This window comes from Bos grunniens, chromosome 25 (genome assembly GCF_055505025.1).
Source record: "Bos grunniens cultivar Pamir isolate PY7600 chromosome 25, Bosgru_T2T1.0, whole genome shotgun sequence".
NCBI lineage: Eukaryota > Metazoa > Chordata > Mammalia > Artiodactyla > Bovidae > Bos > Bos grunniens.
The window spans coordinates 7,137,200-7,158,868 of record NC_141189.1 but is presented as its reverse complement, the minus strand read 5'-3'; the positions used below and the strand labels follow the sequence as shown (position 1 = coordinate 7,158,868).

The 21,669-nt window shown below is 48.8% G+C and overlaps 1 protein-coding gene across 1 annotated transcript in view; it reads right to left on the bottom strand.

The window, feature by feature from the left end:
• Positions 1-21,105, bottom strand: part of LOC147344901 (uncharacterized) — a 29,758-nt gene extending 8,653 nt beyond the window's left edge. The window contains exons 1-2 of the mRNA XM_086374282.1: positions 20,866-21,105; positions 277-9,354 (exon numbers count right to left, since the gene is read on the bottom strand). Coding sequence (XP_086230408.1) covers positions 277-9,354; positions 20,866-20,968 — 9,181 coding nt within the window. The 5' untranslated portion in view covers positions 20,969-21,105. The remainder of the gene's footprint in view (positions 1-276; positions 9,355-20,865) is intronic.
• Positions 21,106-21,669: the final 564 nt, after the last annotated feature.

Here is a 21,669-nt window from a genome sequence, read left to right as displayed (position 1 = left end):
ACTGAGAGCCCTCTGCCACCATTTCAATCCCCAGGAGATAGTGGGGAAAGGAGAAGGAACAACAGAATGGAAGGAAGCAAGAGATGAAAGAGGACACTCAAAGAAATCAAGAGTCCTACAACTCAAAAGACAGGCACACCATCCACTTGGATGATGTATACTGGCAACAAGATGATACTGGAAGTGTGGAACAAGATCACAAGGAGGACAAAACTGATTAGCTGATAAGGGCGATGAGCAGGAAGAGCCCTTAGAGTGACATACAAGTAGACTTACATGGTGTCATAGTTGAAGAGTGGGTTGTCCTCACAGTTGTCTGTGTCCTAGTGAATGGGGGATGCAGGGTTGAAGTGGTACTGAATCCAGGGACTGGAGTACCAGTGGAGCCAGGTGAAGTGGAGGACACAGGAGAAGAAAAGCCAGAAGTCGACTCTTTGGCAGTTGTGGTGGTATGTTGTGAGACCACAGTGTGGGTGGAGATCTCACTGGGGCTTGACGGGGAAGGACTTGCACTGTTTGTACTGTGCAAAGAATGGGTAGAGAATGATGGCATGGACCCGTCTGAGGAGCTGGTGTAGAGAGTGGATCCCAGAGAAGAAGATGTGGTCATGTGTCCATCACCAACGGAAGTGGTTAAGGATTCTCCAGGCCTTGATGTCGAAGCAGAAATTTCATTCCCTACAGTAACAGTGCTGTTCAAGGTGCCTGTAGGTTTTGATGAATCAGGGGTGGAAGTAGCAAGAGTGAGTTCCTCTGTGAGGCCTGTGATTGTCTGTGTGGAGACAGAGGGGGTGGTAGACAGCAGGGTGGGAATAGAAGAGGAAGCTAGGCTACTACTGTGGCTGGGATAGGAAGTTGACATAGAAGATTTGGAAATGGTTGAAAGGACAGAGGACATTTCAGTAATTGTTGTTGTACTGAGTCCAGTCCTGGAGGTAGTGGTAGAAAGTCCCTCAGAGTTTGAAGGTATATAAAATGTTGAGGTGTAAGAGGAGACTGTATCTGTTGATGGTGCTGAGACTATTGTGGACACAGTGGCTTCAGGAGTAGGATACGTGGTCCTTTCTTCATCACCAGTGGAGGAGGTAATGGATTCAGCTGGACTTGAAGTGGACACAGGACTTCCATCCTCTTGAGAAATTGTCGATGTAGGTAAGTCCGTGACTTGAGAAAAATCAGATATGGTGTTGTGATCTGTGGATTTCTGAGTGACAAAAGTGGTAGACTGTACTGAACCAGACGAGCTGGAAAATGTCTCTCCAGTGCTAGATGGGGCTGTAGAGCTCTCAGCAACTCCTGTGTGGGAACTCTCAGAAGAAACACTAGATGCAGACCACCCAGAAGTAGTGGCAAAACTCCCAGGACGTGTGGTGAGGGAACCCTCAGAAGACATGGTGAATTCAGACAGACCAGAAGTGGTTGGGGAGGATAAGGGAATTGTGGTATGGGAACCATCAGAAGACACTGTGGATTCAGACAGACCAGTAGTGGGAGAGCTCCCAGGTACTGTGGTGTGGGAACCTGCAGAAGACACTGAGGATTCAGACTGACCAGATGTGGTGTAGGAACCCTCAGAAGACATTGTGGATTCTGACAGACCTGATGTGGTGGTGGAGCTTCCAGGGACTGTGGTGGGAGAAGTCTCAGAAGAGACTGTGGATCCAGACTGACCAGATATGGTGTGGGAACTATCAGAAAAGATGGTGGATGCTGACAGAATTGATGTGCTACTGGAGCTACCAAGAGTTGTGGTGGGGGAACTCTCAGAAGAAACCATGGATTCAGACAGACCAGATGTGGTGATAAAGCTCCCAGCGACTGTGGTGGTTGATCCCTTAGAAGAGACTGTGGATTCAGACTGACCAGATGTGGTGTGGGAGCTCTCAGAAGAGAATGTGGGTTCAGACTGATCAAATGTGGTGGTGGAGCTGAGTAGGACTGTGGTTTGGGAAGCCTCAGAAGACACTGTGGGTTCCGAGAGACCTGATGTGGTGATGGAGCTTCCAGGGACTGTGGTGGGAGAAGTCTCAGAAGAGACTGTGGGTTGAGACTGACCAGATGTGGTGTGGAAACTCTCAGAAGACACTGTGGATTCTAACAGGACTGATGTGGTGGTGGAGCTCCCAGGGATTGTGGTGGTAGAACTCTCAGAAGAAACTGTGGGATCAGACTGACCAGATGTGGTGTAGGAACTCTCGGAAGAGACTGTGGATACAGACTGATCAAGTGTGGTTGTGGAGCTGAGAAGGACTGTGGTTTGGGAAGCCTCAGAAGACACTGTGGATTCTGAGAGACCTGATGTGGTGATGGAACTTACAGGAACCGAGGTGGGAGAAGTCTCAGAAGAGACTGTGGATTCAGACTGACCAGATGTGGTTTGGGAACTCTCAGAAGACACTGTGGATTCTGAAAGGACTGATGTAGTGGTGAAGCTCCCAGGGATTGTGGTGGTAGAACTATCAGAAGAAACTGTGGATTCAGACTGATCAGATGTGGTGATAAAGCTCCCAATGACTGTGGTGGGAGATCCCTCAGAAGAGACTGTGGAATCAGACTGACCAGATGTGGTGTAGGAACTCTCAGAAGAGACTGTGGATTCAGACTGATCAAATGTGGTTGTGGAGCTGAGTAGGACTGTGGTTTGGGAACCCTCAGAAGACACTGTGGATGCCGAGAGACCTGATGTGGTGATGAAGTTTCCAGGGACTGTGGTGGGAGAAGTTTCAGAAGAGACTGTGGGTTCAGATTGACCAGATGTGGTGATAAAACTCCCAGGGACTGTGGTGGGAGAAACCTCAGAAGAGGCTGTGGATTCAGACTGACCAGATGTGGTGTGGGAACTCTCAGAAGACACTGTGGATTCTGACAGGACTAATGTGGTGGTGGAGCTCCCAGGGATTGTGGTGGTAGAACTCTCAGAAGAAACTGTGGAATCAGACTGACCAGATGTGGTGTAGGAACTCTCAGAAGAGACTGTGGATTCAGACTGACCAGATGTGGTTGTGAAGCTCAGTAGGACTGTGGTTTGGGAAGCCTCAGAAGACACTGTGGATTCCAAGAGACCTGATGTGGTGATGGAGCTTCGAGGGACTGTGGTGGGAGAAGTCTCAGAAGAGACTGTGGGTTCAGATTGACCAGATGTGGTGATAAAACTCCCAGGGACTGTGGTGGGAGAAACCTCAGAAGAGGCTGTGGATTCAGACTGACCAGATGTGGTGTGGGAACTCTCAGAAGAGACTGTGGATTCAGACTGATCAAATGTGGTGGTGGAGCTGAGTAGGACTGTGGTTTGGGAAGCCTCAGAGGACACTGTGGATTCCGAGAGACCTGATGTGGTGATGGAGTTTCCAGGGAGTGTGGTGGGAGAAGTCTCAGAAGAGACTGTGGGTTCAGATTGACCAGATGTAGTGATAAAACTCCCAGGGACTGTGGTGGGAGAAACCTCAGAAGAGGCTGTGGATTCAGACTGACCAGATGTGGTGTGGGAACTCTCAGAAGAGACTGTGGGTTCAGACTGACCAGATGTGGTTTGGGAGCTCTCAGAAGACACTGTGGATTCTGAAAGGACTGATGTAGTGGTGAAGCTCCCAGGGATTGTGGTGGTAGAACTATCAGAAGAAACTGTGGATTCAGACTGATCAGATGTGGTGATAAAGCTCCCAATGACTGTGGTGGGAGATCCCTCAGAAGAGACTGTGGAATCAGACTGACCAGATGTGGTGTAGGAACTCTCAGAAGAGACTGTGGATTCAGACTGACCAGATGTGGTTGTGGAGCTCAGTAGGACTGTGGTTTGGGAAGCCTCAGAAGACACTGTGGATTCCAAGAGACCTGATGTGGTGATGGAGCTTCCAGGGACTGTGGTGGGAGAAGTCTCAGAAGAGACTGTGGGTTCAGATTGACCAGTTGTGGTGATAAAACTCCCAGGGACTGTGGTGGGAGAAACCTCAGAAGAGGCTGTGGATTCAGACTGACCAGATGTGGTGTGGGAACTCTCAGAAGACACTGTGGATTCTGAAAGGACTGATGTGGTGAAGCTCCCAGGGATTGTGGTGGTAGAACTATCAGAAGAAACTGTGGATTCAGACTGATCAGATGTGGTGATAAAGCTCCCAATGACTGTGCTGGGAGATCCCTCAGAAGAGACTGTGGAATCAGACTGACCAGATGTGGTATAGGAACTCTCAGAAGAGACTGTGGATTCAGACTGATCAAATGTGGTTGTGGAGCTGAGTAGGACTGTGGTTTGGGAACCCTCAGAAGACACTGTGGATTCCGAGAGACCTGATGTGGTGATGAAGCTTCCAGGGACTGTGGTGGGAGAAGTTTCAGAAGAGACTGTGGGTTCAGATTGACCAGATGTGGTGATAAAACTCCCAGGGACTGTGGTGGGAGAAACCTCAGAAGAGGCTGTGGATTCAGACTGACCAGATGTGGTGTGGGAACTCTCAGAAGAGACTGTGGATTCAGACTGATCAAATGTGGTGGTGGAGCTGAGTAGGACTGTGGTTTGGGAAGTCTCAGAAGACACTGTGGATTCCAAGAGACCTGATGTGGTGATGGAGCTTCCAGGGACTGTGGTGGGAGAAGTCTCAGAAGAGACTGTGGGTTCAGATTGACCAGATGTAGTGATAAAACTCCCAGGGACTGTGGTGGGAGAAACCTCAGAAGAGGCTGTGGATTCAGACTGACCAGATGTGGTGTGGGAACTCTCAGAAGAGACTGTGGGTTCAGACTGACCAGATGTGGTTTGGGAGCTCTCAGAAGACACTGTGGATTCTGAAAGGACTGATGTAGTGGTGAAGCTCCCAGGGATTGTGGTGGTAGAACTATCAGAAGAAACTGTGGATTCAGACTGATCAGATGTGGTGATAAAGCTCCCAATGACTGTGGTGGGAGATCCCTCAGAAGAGACTGTGGAATCAGACTGACCAGATGTGGTGTAGGAACTCTCAGAAGAGACTGTGGATTCAGACTGACTAGATGTGGTTGTGGAGCTCAGTAGGACTGTGGTTTGGGAAGCCTCAGAAGACACTGTGGATTCCAAGAGACCTGATGTGGTGATGGAGCTTCCAGGGACTGTGGTGGGAGAAGTCTCAGAAGAGACTGTGGGTTCAGATTGACCAGTTGTGGTGATAAAACTCCCAGGGACTGTGGTGGGAGAAACCTCAGAAGAGGCTGTGGATTCAGACTGACCAGATGTGGTGTGGGAACTCTCAGAAGAGACTGTGGGTTCAGACTGACCAGATGTGGTTTGGGAGCTCTCAGAAGACACTGTGGATTCTGAAAGGACTGATGTGGTGAAGCTCCCAGGGATTGTGGTGGTAGAACTATCAGAAGAAACTGTGGATTCAGACTGATCAGATGTGGTGATAAAGCTCCCAATGACTGTGCTGGGAGATCCCTCAGAAGAGACTGTGGAATCAGACTGACCAGATGTGGTATAGGAACTCTCAGAAGAGACTGTGGATTCAGACTGATCAAATGTGGTTGTGGAGCTGAGTAGGACTGTGGTTTGGGAACCCTCAGAAGACACTGTGGATTCCGAGAGACCTGATGTGGTGATGAAGCTTCCAGGGACTGTGGTGGGAGAAGTTTCAGAAGAGACTGTGGGTTCAGATTGACCAGATGTGGTGATAAAACTCCCAGGGACTGTGGTGGGAGAAACCTCAGAAGAGGCTGTGGATTCAGACTGACCAGATGTGGTGTGGGAACTCTCAGAAGAGACTGTGGATTCAGACTGATCAAATGTGGTGGTGGAGCTGAGTAGGACTGTGGTTTGGGAAGTCTCAGAAGACACTGTGGATTCCAAGAGACCTGATGTGGTGATGGAGCTTCCAGGGACTGTGGTGGGAGAAGTCTCAGAAGAGACTGTGGGTTCAGATTGACCAGATGTAGTGATAAAACTCCCAGGGACTGTGGTGGGAGAAACCTCAGAAGAGGCTGTGGATTCAGACTGACCAGATGTGGTGTGGGAACTCTCAGAAGAGACTGTGGGTTCAGACTGACCAGATGTGGTTTGGGAGCTCTCAGAAGACACTGTGGATTCTGAAAGGACTGATGTAGTGGTGAAGCTCCCAGGGATTGTGGTGGTAGAACTATCAGAAGAAACTGTGGATTCAGACTGATCAGATGTGGTGATAAAGCTCCCAATGACTGTGGTGGGAGATCCCTCAGAAGAGACTGTGGAATCAGACTGACCAGATGTGGTGTAGGAACTCTCAGAAGAGACTGTGGATTCAGACTGACTAGATGTGGTTGTGGAGCTCAGTAGGACTGTGGTTTGGGAAGCCTCAGAAGACACTGTGGATTCCAAGAGACCTGATGTGGTGATGGAGCTTCCAGGGACTGTGGTGGGAGAAGTCTCAGAAGAGACTGTGGGTTCAGATTGACCAGTTGTGGTGATAAAACTCCCAGGGACTGTGGTGGGAGAAACCTCAGAAGAGGCTGTGGATTCAGACTGACCAGATGTGGTGTGGGAACTCTCAGAAGAGACTGTGGGTTCAGACTGACCAGATGTGGTTTGGGAGCTCTCAGAAGACACTGTGGATTCTGAAAGGACTGATGTGGTGAAGCTCCCAGGGATTGTGGTGGTAGAACTATCAGAAGAAACTGTGGATTCAGACTGATCAGATGTGGTGATAAAGCTCCCAATGACTGTGGTGGGAGATCCCTCAGAAGAGACTGTGGAATCAGACTGACCAGATGTGGTGTAGGAACTCTCAGAAGAGACTGTGGATTCTGACAGGACCATTGTGGTGGTGGAGCTCCCAGGGATTTTGGTGGTAGAATTCTCAGAAGAAACTGTGGAATCAGACTGACCAGATGTGGTGTAGGAACTCTCAGAAGAGACTGTGGATTCAGACTGATCAAATGTGGTTGTGGAGCTCAGTAGGACTGTGGTTTGGGTAGCCTCAGAAGACACTGTGGATTCCAAGAGACCTGATGTGGTGATGGAGCTTCCAGGGACTGTGGTGGGAGAAGTCTCAGAAGAGACTGTGGGTTCAGATTGACCAGATGTGGTGATAAAACTCCCAGGGACTGTGGTGGGAGAAACCTTAGAAGAGGCTGTGGATTCAGACTGACCAGATGTGGTGTGGGAACTCTCAGAAGAGACTGTGGATTCAGACTGATCAAATGTGGTTGTGGAGCTGAGTAGGACTGTGGTTTGGGAAGCCTCAGAAGACACTGTGGATTCCGAGAGACCTGATGTGGTGATGGAGCTTCCAGGGACTGTGGTGGGAGAAGTCTCAGAAGAAACTGAGGGTTCAGATTGACCAGAAGTGGTGATAAAACTCCCAGGGACTGTGGTGGGAGAAACCTCAGAAGAGGCTGTGGATTCAGACTGACCAGATGTGGTGTGGAAACTCTCAGAAGACACTGTGGATTCTGACAGGACTAATGTGGTGGTGGAGCTCCCAGGGATTCTGGTGGTAGAACTCTCAGAAGAGACTGCGGATTCAGACTGATCAAATGTGGTTGTGGAGCTGAGTAGGACTGTGGTTTGCGAAGCCTCAGAAGACACTGTGGATTCTGAGAGACCTGATGTGGTGATGGAGCTTCCAGGGACTCTGGTGGGAGAAGTCTCAGAGGAGACTGTGGGTTCAGACTGACCAGTTGTGGTGATAAAACTCCCAGGGACTGTGGTGGGAGAAGCCTCAGTAGAGACTGTGGATTCAGACTGACCAGATGTGGTGTGGAAACTCTCATAAGAGACTGTGGGTTCAGACTGATCAAATGTGGTGGTGGAGCTCAGTAGTACTGTTGTTTGGGAACCGTCAGAGGAGACTGTGGATTCAGACTGACCATATGTGGTGTGGGAACTCTCAGAAGACACTGTGGATTCTGACAGAACTGATGTGGTGGTTGAGCTCCCAAGGACTGCAGTGGAGGATCCCTCAGAAGAGACTGTGGATTCAGTCTGATCAAATGTGGTGGTGGAGCTCAGTAGGACTGTGGTGTGGAAACCCTCAGAAGACACTGTAGATTCTGACATAACTGATGTGGTGATGGAGCTTCCAGGGACTGTGGTGGGAGAAGCCTCGAAAGAGACTGTTGGTTCAGACTGACCAGATGTGGTGATAAAACTCCCAGGGTCTGTGGTGGGAGAAGCCTCTGAAGGGTCTGTATATTCAGACCGACCAGATGTGGTGTGGGAACTCTTAGAAGACACTGTGGATTCTGACAGAACTGATGTGGTGGTAGAGCTCCCAGGGCCTGTAGTGGGTGATGCCTCAGAAGAGACTGTGTATTCAGACTGACCTGATGTGGTATGGGAACTCTCAGTAGACACTGTGGATTCAAACTCATTAAATGTGGTGGTGGAGCTCAGTAGGACTGTGGTTTGGGAACCCTCAGAAGACACTGTGGATTCTGACAGATCTGATGTGGTGGTGGAGCTCCAAGGGTCTGCAGTGGGGGATCCCTCGGTAGAGACTGTGGATTCAGACTGACCAGATGTGGTGATAAAACTTCCAGGGACTGTAGTGGGGGAAGACTCAGAAGAGATTGTGGATTCAGACTGAGCAGATATGGTGTGGGAACTCTCAGCAGACACTGTGGATTTAGGTGGACCTGAGTAGCTACCAGGGACTGTGGTGGAAGATCCCTCAGAAAAGACTGTGGATTCAGATTGACCAGATGTGGTGAGTATACTCCCAGGAACTGTGCTATGTGAATCCTCAGAAGAGACTGTGGATTCTGACTCACTAGATGTGGTGGGGATACCCACAGAAGAGACTATGGATTCAGACCAACCAGAAGTAGTTGGGGAACTACCAAGTACTGTGGTGAGGAAAACCTCAGAAGAGACTGTGGATTCAGACTGTCCAGATGTGGTGTGGGAACTCTCAAAAGAGACTGTGGTTTCAGACTGATTAAATGGGGTGGTGGAGCTCAGTAGGACTGTGGTTTGGAAACCCTCAGATGACACAATGGATTCTGATGGAGCTGATGTGGTGGTGGAGCTCCCAGGGACTGTGGTGGGGGAAGCCTCAGATGAGATTGTGGATTCAGACTGACCAGATGTGATATGGGAACTAGCAAAAGAGTTGGTGGTTTTAGATTGAGCAAATGTGGCGGAGCTCAGTTGGGCTGTTGTTTTGGCACCCTCAGAAGACACTGTGGATTCAGACTGACCAGGTGTGCTGGTAAAGGTCCCAAGGACTGTGGTGTGCGATCCCACAGAGGAGAGTTTGGATTCAGACAAACCAGAAGTGGTGCTGGTACTCCCCAGTATGGCGGTGATGGAACTTGCAGAAGAGACTGAAGATTCAAATGGACCAGAAGTGGTGACGGAGTTTTCAGAGACTGTGGTGTTAGCAGAATTTTTTGTGTAATCTGTTGTTGTCATCCCTGAAATAAAAGAAGTTGTAGTTTGTCAGGACTTGAAAGGGATGCAGTTCTTTCATCTTTGATGTATGCAGTTTCAAAGAATTATTATTTTGAACAAATATGAAATGTGTGTAGAGAGTGTCTTTATTAAATGTTGTTGCTGTTTGTCTAGAGTCTTGAGCGGTGCTTGATTCACCAGGACCAGAATATACTGAAGCTTTTATATTATCAGTGGTATTTAAGGAGGCAGATGGAACTGAGACTTGAAAATTCTTAGATTGTTTTAGGAAAAACGAATTGCCTTCTAGTAAATATGGCTGATGGTCCATCACCCTAGATATGTAGGTGTCACCAGGACTTGATGGGGCATTTTTGGTTAAGATACTTGTAGAGAAAACTACATCTTAAGCGTGAGTTGGGAAAACTCAGAGATGACATTACTATGGTCTATGATTTTGTTATTGCATTTAGTGGCAGTCTGTCCCAGGATGCCCGGGACATAGCTGGTCAGTCTGTTACACTGAAGCATGGCTTTCCTTTCCAAGGGTTTAGGAAGTGTTAGGGCATCTGTAGATTTGGACAATTTACCAATGGTAATCTTGAAATTTGGTATCTTCTGTTAAATATAGAAATTTTTATAGAGCAAGATATTAATATCACTAGCTAATGTTCTGAGAGTTGATTGTGATTTATGACTTGAATTGTTAGTTATGGCTGTGGCTGTGGATTTTGACAAATCTGCATGTTTGTACATATATATACACACACATATATATACATGTATGCATGCTCAATGACTTCAGCCGTGTTTGACCCTATGTGACCCTATGTACTATGGCCTGCCAGGCTCCTCTGTCCTAGGGATTTTCCCAGCAAGAATACTGAAGCAGGTTGCCATGTCCCCCTCCTGATCCAGGGATGGAAACTGCATCTCCTGCAACTCCTGCACTGCAGCAGATTCTTTACTGCTGAGCCACTAGGGAAGCCTATATATATATACTCACACATACATATATACACACACACACACATATATACGTATATACCATTTTTCTCAATCCATAGTGTCATCTGCAAACACTTGAACTGAGAATGCCTCCACTTCAAGTATATATGTCTACTTTTGCCCAATATTGCCTGTGCATTCCTCCCTGGGCACCCTGGGACATGTGCGTCTCCTTGGGTACCTGGCATAAATTCTAGCGGATAGTTGTACTCACACAAATGCCCCCTGCACATTCCTTTTGCCCCTCACATTTTGTGATCTGCAGGCCACATGATCCCCTCCATCCTCTGGCCAGTACTTAGTCAGACAAGTCTCTCTTCCCATCCTTTACATCTAAGGTTCCTCCTCTACCCCAATACTTCCTACTGACCCCGAAGGAATAGGAGAGCTGTTACCCTGGACAATTCATCGCCTGTCCTCTCTCTCCAGATACACTTACACAGGGACTAGCCACTCTACTGGAATGCTGCCACCTCTACCTGGCTGTCCTGTGTTCATCACAACTGCCCAGGTAAGCTCTTCCTCCCCCAGCTGGTCCCACAGCCCACTCAAAGAGTTGCAACTCTCCAATAATGGGAGCTGGGCTTGCACCCTGGGGCTGGAGGGCTTCTTTTGTGTTCCCTGGGCCACTTAGAACATGTGGCTGCATGTGTGGAACTCTATTTTCCTATGAAAGGTGGAACTATAACCCCTGGCTCCTCTTCACTGTGCCTGTAAGGTGAATAAGATCAAATATGGAAAGGATCTTTGAAACAGTTACACCATATATCTAGGGATTATTAGGAATTCCACAGGATAGTGTACAGGAAACTTCCTAGAGAGGTCAGGGAATGTGGCCTATCGTCCCTCCTATCAGTCCCCCACTCCTCTGCAGATACCCTGGGGCTGCATGTTTCTCATCTCCCAGGAAGGTGGTCTTTGGCCCCTGGCAGAGGGGACAGTGGAAGCCGTCAGGGCAGCAGGACCCTCTACCATCCCAGATGCTCCCATTTTCAGAGGGTCCTTAAAAAGGCAGTCTCAGGGCGAGACCAGGAGCTGGACCAGGACTGGAGGCCATGAGAGTGGACCATTAGTGAAGACATGTCATTCACACCAATGGTTCTGGATCATTGGCTTTGCAGAGCTTCCATCAGAACTTTAGGGGAAAAGTGATATCAAATCATTGATTAAGGTAGTTCAAATCAAAGGTGCCATAATGCCTATGATTTGTAGGATTCTAAATGCATGATACTAGATGCTTGGGGCTGGTGCACTGAGACGACCCAGAGGGATGGTACAGGGAGAGAGGAGGGAGGGGGTTTCAGGATGGGGAACAGATGTATACCGGTGGTGGATTCATGTTGATGTATGGCAAAACCAATACAATATTGTAAAGTAATTAACCTCCAATTAAAATAAATAAATGTATATTTTTTAAAAAAGGAAAAAAAATTAATTAATGTAAAAATCTTGACAAGATTACTTGGTTCTTTTTAAGTCAGTAGATATGTTTGTTTTGTCCAGTTCTCTTGCACAGAGCTGACTCATTAGAAAAGATCCCGATGCTGGGAAAGAGTGAAGGCAGGAGGAGAAGGGGATGACAGAGGATGAGATGGTCGGATGGCATCACCAACTCAATAGACATGAGTTTGAGTAAGCTCTGGGAGATAGTGAAAGACAGGGAAGCCTGGTGTGCTTCAGTCCATCGGGTCTCAAAGAGTTGGACACGACTGAGCAGTTGAACAACAACTTGCCTACCAAGTGAAAGAGAAGGTGCTGAGCTGGGAGGCTGCGAAGGGTGGAGGTGGAGGCATCCTTGAGTCTTGGGTATAGGAAGGATCAGAAAGAGAGAGTACACATTGAGGGCTTTAGTCAACCCAAAACAAACTGTAACACGGCTCAGAGTAAACCCAGGCTGGTGGACAAATGGGCCCCCACCCCTCAAGGACGCTCCTGGCCCTCCCCCGACCAGTGCAATTCTAGAGCATCAAGGCCCATTTAAGGGACACGGGGTGTGGGGAGGGGGAGGAGGAGGGAGGGAACTGTCCCTCTGCCTTTCTCGGAAGGCTTCAAAATGAAAGTAAAAGCCAAGCTCTCTTTTTGCTTCCTTCTTTAAAAAGAAAGGGTTTTGTGGACTTAGGTATTATAAGTTTTAACGGGCTTTTAAAGTTATAAAAGTAGACTATTTTTGTTGTCACATGTCAAGAATGAGAAAGCATATAAAGGCAATTTATGATCCCTAACTGAAGCATAAGAATGAGTAGAGGTGGAGAGAGGTGACATTTACTGGCTGCCTATCAAATTCCTGAGTAGTCGTATCACACTGTAATTCAATGACCGTGTATGTAATTGCCTTTGCTCCTTACTGATAACAGAGGAAATATTTCTGCCATATTCAGCTGGACCCAGAGCAGATGCTCCATGAGGAGGTCTTGGATAAAGGAGTGAATGAACACTGAAAATTCTGTCTGATACTTTTTGTAAGTTATTTAGTGTCATCTCAGGAGGAAGACGTGACTATTCCTGTTTCACAACTGAATTGAGGTTCTAAGGGTTAAATATCTTCCAAGTTCACCCAACTGGTAAGATAGAATTCAAGCACAATCTGAAGGTAGCTTTTACTTTCAGCATAAGGAAGGGGTTTGCAAAGAGGAGAAGAACAAGGAAAGGTTTCAAGTTTAGGGAACAGCATGTGTGGAGGCTCAGAGTACATGTTTGGATTGAAGCTGGATGTTGAGAGACCAGAGGAGGCAGAGAGAAGGTTGTCAAGGTGAGTGTGAAGCCAGCTCTGGACTTGACTCAGCAATAGTGAAGAGTGTCCAGAAAAGGCCATGGTCACAACTGTGCGTTAGGAGCAGAACCTGGAGAGAAGGGATGGTGAGGGCAGGGGACGATTGATGAGCCCACGGCAGCACCTTCACTGGGGGCCCCAGTGAAGGCCAGGACACACGCTGGCACAGTCTCTGAACAGGCTTTCTTTTATCTTCACTCCTGAATCCGCACCGTTTACTCCAGTTTCCTGCCACTCACGTGTCTACTACAGCTGCGACCAGCTTGAGCACCCCAATCCCTGTCCATTTCACAGTTTCCCTTGCTCCTGGAATCTCTCATCTCCTTCAGATTCTAAGACACCACTGCCTCCTAATCACCCTTTTTCTCCTCCCTTGTTCTTTCCTGTTCAGTATCTAAGTGAGCAGAGTAGAAAAGAGTCTGATGCTGGGAACGATTGAAGTCAAAAGGAGAAGGGAGCAGCAGAGGATGAGATGGTTAGATAGCATCACTGACTAAGCGGACATGAATTTGAGCAAACTCCAGGAAACAGTGAAGGACAGAGGAGCCTTGGGTGCTGCAGTCCACGGTGTCGCAAAGTGTTGGATGGGACTGAACAACAACAGCAACGTCTAAGTGAAACCCTCAAGATAAAGGCTCCGCCGGATCCCTCATCTTCCCAGCAGCAATCCCCTCTGTGCGCAAGGCTTTAACTCATTTCTGGGAGGGACAAGGAAAAGCCACCATAGGGAACTTCTCTGGTAGTCCAATGGCTAAGATTCCCTGCTTCCAGTGCAGGGGTCCCAGGTTCAATCCTTGGTCAGGGAACTAGATCCCACATGCCACAACTAAAGATCCCAAGTGCTGCAACTGAGACCCAGCCCAGCCAAATAAAATAAATACATAAATATAAATATTTTTTAAAAGGGAAGTAGGCCCCCTAGACAGCGCTGCCCTGGTGAAGTGGTTCAGAACCCTCCCAGCCCAAAATTCTGGTGGCCACAACATCTCCAAAGGATGTGGCAGAGAACTTGAGCAAAGTCTTCCCAGAGTCAACCTCCAGGGTCAGGGGTGTTCCACTAGGAAGCTGAGCCAAGGAAAAACACAGAAGTTCTCCAAAGGAACAATTTACATGGCCAATAAGCCTACAAGAAGAAAATGGTCAACTTCACTAGAAAGCAAAGATTTTCAAAACAAAGCAAGATACTATTTATCTTTACTTATCACATGGCATCCCCTCTGTGATGTTAAGTGATGTAGCTGGTATTGGTTGGGGAATAAGATGCTAACGGACGTTTACTGAGTATCTTATTTCTAAAAGATAATTTGAAAATGTACCTTAGGGATCATGGGCTGACTCATACCATTTCAATGATTCCTCTTCTAGTTACTAACCCTGAAGAAAAGGAGCCTGACGCAGATTTTTGTTAAAAAAAATTTCTTTACAGCAATGTTTATTACATCATTATCTATTATAATGAAAACTTGGGGAAAGCCTGTCTAAGAATAGAAGAATAGGAGACTGGTTAGATGGCTAGGGTATTCCATACAATTGAATATTGATCAGTCATTAAAATAGAAACTGCCCATAGAATAAATCTAAATAGTTATTTGGAAAAAAACTAAAATGTTAACAATGTTTATCTGAGTGGCAGGCTTAAGGGAGATTTTCCTCCTTTGGTCTGTCTATATTTTCTGAATGTTGTACCATAAATAGGCATTCCTGATATAATATTTAAACACAGTAACTGCTACTGCTGCTAAGTCGCTTCAGTCGTGTCTGACTCTATGCGACCCCATAGACGACAGCCCACCAGGCTCCCCTGCCCCTGGGATTCTCCAGGCAAGAACACTGGAGTGGGTTTCCATTTCCTCCTCCAATGCATGAAAGTGAAAAGTGAAAGTGAAGTCACTCAGTCATGTCTGACTCAGGGACCCCATGGACTGCAGCCTACCAGGCTCTTCCGTCCATGGGATTTTCCAGGCAAGAGTACTGGAGTGGGGTGCCATTGCCTTCTCCTAAACACAGTAAAGGTATATGCTATAAAAATAAAACCTTAGGTGTACCCCACATCTTGGAGAACCCAGGCAAAATCACTAATAATTCCCAAGCTGGGATTCCCCACACTCTTGTGGTCAAAATGCTTAACAAAAATGATCTTGATGTCATTTTTGTGTTGCTAGAAAATGTCATTTTAGTGTTACACTAGCCATCTAAGACATCAGGTCTCCTATCAAACAAGTAAAATTTGTTTGATAAAATTTCTTGCCCTGTGTACAGTTCTTATTGCCTCTTTCTTTAAAACGTAATCATTTTAGGGACTTCTCTGGTGGTCCAGTGGTTAGGAATTCATCTTCCAATGCAGGGGGCTCAGGTTCAATGCCTGGTTGCAAACTAAGACTCCCACATGCCGCGGGGCAACTAAGCCCATACGCCACGAAGAAGATCCAGTTCAGCCAAAAAAATAATAATAAACTAAATTATTTTTTAAAAGATAATCATTTGAGTTAGGCAGCTGGTTTGCCAGGCAAGTTTTTCACTCTGTGACATTCTTGAGGAAGAGCCCTCAAAAGCACCTTGGGACAAGTCTGAAGACCACCACCTTGATATAAGATGGCCCCCTCCTACTATAATATCTTCAAAACACATTTCTGCTTATGGTGACTCAATGAGGCCCATAGGAACAGTCCTGAAGGGTGGAGTGTGGAGTGAGGGGCACACCTGTCAGGGCAAGTGCTAACCAGGTCTGGGATCTCATATAGTTAACCTCTCTGAGCTTCCATTTCCTCCAGAAAATGGAGATGACTGATGCCTGCCTTCACCACTCTGCTCATTCTAGAATATTCTCCAAGAGAAGCAGTGCGGTGACCACTAGGCTGTGTCACTCAGCCCTGGGTGTACTTTCAGCCCTGCCACTCACAACCTCAGTGATTTGGGCCCATTTCCTTTTCTGTAAAGTCATTCCCACCTGGCAGAGTCACCACAGAGGTGACACTGGGTTGGGGCCACCTTGGCTCTGTCCCTGCCCCCCCACCCTGCACACATCTGTGGGGAATGAATGGGCTTCCTGATTTTCTAGCATCAGCAGCCAGTGCCACCTGCCCCTGCCCACTGCCTCCTTGAACAGACAGCAGTTGTTCTGATTGCTGCAGAAGCATGGTATAGAGTGTTGAATTGTGTTTTGCCAATGCAGGAAATGTGGGTTCAATCCCTGGGTTGGGAAGATCCCCTGGAGAAGGAAATGGCAATCCACTCCAATATTCTTGCCTGGGAAATCCCATGGACAGAGGAGCCTGGTGGGCTGCAGTCCACTGGGTCACAAAGAGTTGGACACAACTTAGCCACTAAACAACAACAATAAAAGATACGTCCAAGTCTTAACACTTGTATGCTTGAGTGTGACCTTATTTGGAAATATAGTCGTTATAGATATAATTAAGTGAAGAATCTCAAAATCAGATCCTTCTAGATTTAGGTTGGGCCTTAAATCCAATGACTGGCATCCTTACAAGAGAAAGGTAAGGGGCATTTGACACAAATTCAGGGGAGAAGGCCATGAGAAGACAGGCAGAGACTAGAGTGATGCCACACAGCCAAGGAACGCCACGAAGCACCGGAATCCAGAGGAGGCAATGAGAACCTTTGGAGGGATCGGACCCTGGTGGTATCTCGTTTCAGACTTCTGGCCTCCATCACTATGAGAGAATACACTTCTGTTGTTTGAAACCACCAAGTTTATGGTAATTTGTTACAGCAGCCCCAAGAAACACACACACAGAGACACCCCCACTTAGAGCAAGTGGTAAAGAAAGTGGGCTATGGAGCCTGACTCTGTGGGTTCCCATCCCGACTCCTCCACCTGATGGATGGAAACCTTCAATTCCTTAGTTCATGTCTCCATGCCTCAGTCTCCCCATGTATAAAATGGAAATCAGTAACAGTACTTCTTTCCAGGGTTGCTGGGAAATTTAAATAACAGATATCATTTAAACACTGTTTAGCACATAGTAGGCCCTCAATGAACACCAGCAATTTTGAGCATTAGGGTCATACTCAGGCTACGGGGTGGAGAAGAAAATGGCATCCCATTCCAGTATTCTTGCCTGGAAAATCCTATGGACAGAGGAGCCTGTCAGGCTACAGTTTGTGGGGTTGCGAAGAGTCAGACAGGACTAAGCAGCTGAGCACAGGCTACAAGGAGTTGTGGTTTTCCGAACTGTTAGACCCAGAAGATTCAGTTGTCAATATTCCAGTTACGTCCATAGCTATGTATGGCTTTGTCAGTTCTGAAATTGTCTAAAGTGTTTGAATATCTATTACTGTTGTTGTCGTTTAGTCATTAAGTTGTGTCCAACTCTTTGCGGCCACTCTCCAGGCCAAGCCTCACCACCAGCCTTAGGTTGTGGTTCTTTCTGCCCAATTCTCGTGTTTCTGTCTAATAAACAAGACTATAAACTGGCTTATTCATCCTGTCTGGTTCAGAGCACCTGCCTGGGCAGAGCCAAGCCTCCTGTGTTTGCAGAATGAGTAAGTTTATTACTCCGCATAAAACGTCACTTCTTTTTAATTACTCTAAATTTACATCACCTACATTCCAAAGGTTACCCCTTTGGCTATTGTGAACAGATCCATTCTGGTCTTCACCACAGTTTTATACATCGAACGTTTCCACTTCCACTTTGGCCTTTCTAGGTTCCAGAACTCCCTGGACCACTTGGGGCCCCCGCGGCAGCCCTTCCAAGAGAGACACTCAGTTCCTGTTCCCCGCTGCCATTCTGAGCAGCTCCCCTCCCCCACCGTTCCTAAGAACACTTTGGAACTTCGAGTCCGCAGGACAGGACAGACTCCAGTCCTCATCGTAGGATCTTTGTGGCCCCTGCAGCAATGGAGAATGGAGAATCTAGACCGTGTCCCTGTCTTTGTCCTCCTTCCTGAGCCCAGACCTCTAGGAAAGCTCCATCTAGAAATTCCATGCTCACCCAAGCTCAACAGGCCTGCCTGGACCCCATTGTCAACCACCAAAAAGAGTCTCTTGCTTCTTGAGTCACGCAGGCTCTAGAACCATCTATCTTGGTGCCTCCACAGCCCAGCCTTGAGAGGAAACACCTTTCCATTTCTAGGGGAATTGGGTTCCCAGATGGACCCTCAAGGCCTCCTGCCAGTGCTAGGGGAAGCACACTCACAGAAACCACCCACCCTGGCCATACACCATAGTAAGTATTTGCATGTTATTTCATGACAGGAGGTCCTGGTAAGGAACTTGGAACTAACAAGCCACCACCAGCCAGAAGAATTAGAGAAAGGTCAAAAGGAGACACCACAGGTCCAATCATCTCTCAGAATCCTTCTCTCTGGCATCCATCTTGGCTGAGCCACTTGGAAGGACCCTGAGTCAGAATGGTTGGCCAAAGACAGCCTGGAAACTAATCCCATCACCAAAAAACCCAAGCCAGGGAGCCATGTGGCAGAGCAGTCCTCCTGGGTTCCCTTACCCTACTGCTCTGCACCCGGATGCCCCTTCCCAATGAAGTCTCTCGCTTTGTCAGATCGTATGTCTCCTCAAGCAATTCAATTCTGAGTGATAAACAGGAGCCCACTCTCAGGCCCTGGAAGGGGTCTCCCTTCCTGCAAAACCAGGTTGGTTCTCAATGTATCTGTCTTACCAGGGTGACCCACCCCTGCTCTGTCCTTGGACATTCTCTGGTGTCTCCACCTGGTTTTAATGCTCCTGTTGCCTGAAGATGCTCTCGCACAAGCACGCTTTCCCCACTGGGCACGTGCCCCTCGCCTTCAGGGCATTCCTACACCTTGACTCCCCTGCACAGCCCTGCAGTGTTTTTCTACTTTCTCCGGCTGCCATTCCTTGTCCCTACTGTTCACTTGTCCAAGACCTCATCAGTCTTCATGGTGGGAACTGGGGAACCCAGAGGAGGGAGCAGATGAGAAACAAAGAAAACCACAGATGCCACCCCTGGTGTCTGCTCTGATGTCTGAACCCCTCCCCGAGAACCCAGAATACATGCAGGGGGTGGAGGTATTGCAGAGGGCTGAGGGCCTCCAGTGTGGGCTCAAGGGCAGCACAAACCTAGAGTCAGATGAGTGAGGTCATGGTGATCGTCATATGATTACTGGTCACACTGTTCCCAGGTAAGTCACTCGCCTTCTCTGACCCTTGCTTTCCTATCTGCCTTCCTTTCCTTTCACAATCTTCCTAATAAAAGTCATACAGACTGCATGCTGTGAAATGTCTTTGTAAATAGCAGATCCTTCTTTGAGTCGGGGGCAGTGAGTCGTGGGGTGTCCTCAGACCTGGAGTCCCTTGGAATGGCCCTACTTGCCTGACCTCTTCACGCCTGACAGCTGTCTGCACTTATCAGAGATAGACACTTTATGACTCCTTAGTGTGCTAATGGATCCAACATGATGTTTTTCCTTACAGTTATGAGCATCTTGCCAACAGGGATCTTTGCTTGTGTGGGTGGGATCTCTAAGGCATGGCAGGAGGCACAGAGGCAACACACTTGCTGACTTCTGGATCCTTCCTCATCGTCATTGCCCTCAGCTTCTACCTGGGGAGCTGGGACGGGCGGACCCCTCCTAAGGCTGACCCCCACCATAGCTTCCTTAGAGCTAATATGTCTGTTATTAACGTATTTTCATAATGTCCCTAAATCCACAAAGTTTACACCCCTAGTCCTGCCTCCTCTCCCCTCAGGTTCTCCCAGCCAGAGCCACTACCTCCAACATGTCCTGGTAGAGGAGAAGCAAGTGCGTCAAGGCATGGTGGACTCAGGTCGCCTCTAAGGACCTAAGTTCCCATGTGGGCTATCTCACAGCTGCCCTTGAAGACCTCCAGAGACTCCCCCACTTGCAGCCCCCACCCTCAACCCACCGTGACCCCTCACCACATACCCTGCAGGCCCTTCAGCTCAAGCGATGCCACTTTCCACTGGCTGGCACCTTGGGCGCACTCCCCCAGTGCCCCTCACGGGAGGACCCACTTTGCCCACCCCTCCCCCCAGGGGTGCTTCCCTGTTGCTAGGGAGTCAGAAAGTCTGAACCCATGGGAATCAGCTTATAATCAGTCTCTTCCCAGACAAATGGCCGTGACAAGGTTTTTTTGTTTATCTGTTTGCTTTCTGGCTGCCTTGCATGGCTTTCTGGATCTTGCTTCTCCACTTAGGGACTGAATTGTGCCCCCGGCAGTGGAAGCCCAGAGTCTTAACCACTGGACTACCAGGGCAGTCCCTCCATGACAAGGTATAACAAGGACCTCAGGGCCTGCCTCGCCCTCAAGCCCTTCTCTAACTAGAGGGGCTACCCCTGGCCCCCTGAGGCTCTCCCCAGGCCAGGAGGGAAGCTACTGGACACCCTGTGGGCTCCTGCCCTCCCGGCCAGGGCCAGCAGCCTGTGCAGTGTCTCCATGAAGTTTGGAAAGAGCTGACCCGACACTTGGGCCGATGCAACCCCCAGGATGAAGGCAGACAGAGACCACTGTCCAGATGAAGAAAAAGCCCCCTTGGGGAGGGTGGATTCCAGCAAACCATCAGCAACATAGCACAGCCCAGGCCCCTCCCTCCACACCTGTGGGTCCCCAGGGTGACCCCTTTAGCTCCCAAAGACAGGATGAGGTCATGGCCGGGGTGTCCATCCCTTGAGCAGCCCCCTCCCCTGAAAAGAGAGGGAGGGAAGAAAGAAGGGAGGTTAGCCCCCTGAAGCCCTGCCTGAGGCCAGCACACACCAGGACCACTGGGAACCTGGGCCAGGTCTCACTCACCTGATGATACGAATGTGGCAGTGGCCGTGGATGAGGCAGTGATGGGTACCCAGAGCCAGAAAACCATCGGCAAGATCCAGGTCACCAGCATCTCCCTGAGCATGAGGCCCTGGCTGTAGGGTCTGCCCACATCAGGAGAGACTAAGAAATGAGTGCTTCCCAGGGAGGGCTCAGCTATATAAAGCACCCTGGAGACCTTTGCTTTGGGAAGGACAGTGTCTGGCCCAGGGTGGAGATGAGTGTGATACATGCTGACCACGGGGAGGTGGTCAAAGGGCAGCTGGGCCACCCTCCTCCTCTCTAAGAGACCAGAACCAGCCTCCGCAGGGTCTCTAGACAACGGAAGCCAGAGTCACGGGTGGGGCAGGGCGGGAGGGAGGGACAGGCAGTCAGAGGTGTCAGAGTACATGACGGTTGCCAAGAGGCAGGGGCCAACAAATGCCAGGAAGATGGTGACTGTGGAGGGAGGGGTACCAGAGCCCTGGCAGGAGCTGCAGGACAGGCCAGGCAGAGGGAAGAACCCTCCACCTTTGCCCCCGAGAAGCTTCCCTTCTGGTCTTCTTTCCCCGTCATCCACCCAATGCTGGCCCCTTCCGCAGAAGGGCAGTGGCTTCTTCCCCCAGGCCACCTCTGACCACTAGTGCCTCTCCTGGGTAGGGCTGCCTCTCACACCTGAGGCTTTATGGTCCTGGTCTCCACCCTCACAGTGGCCACTGCCAGTACCCTCTTCTGTCCTGAACAAAAGTCCCAGGGGCTTTCTGACAGCCCCACCCAAGGAAGCAGGTTGTGCCAGCCCTGACCCAC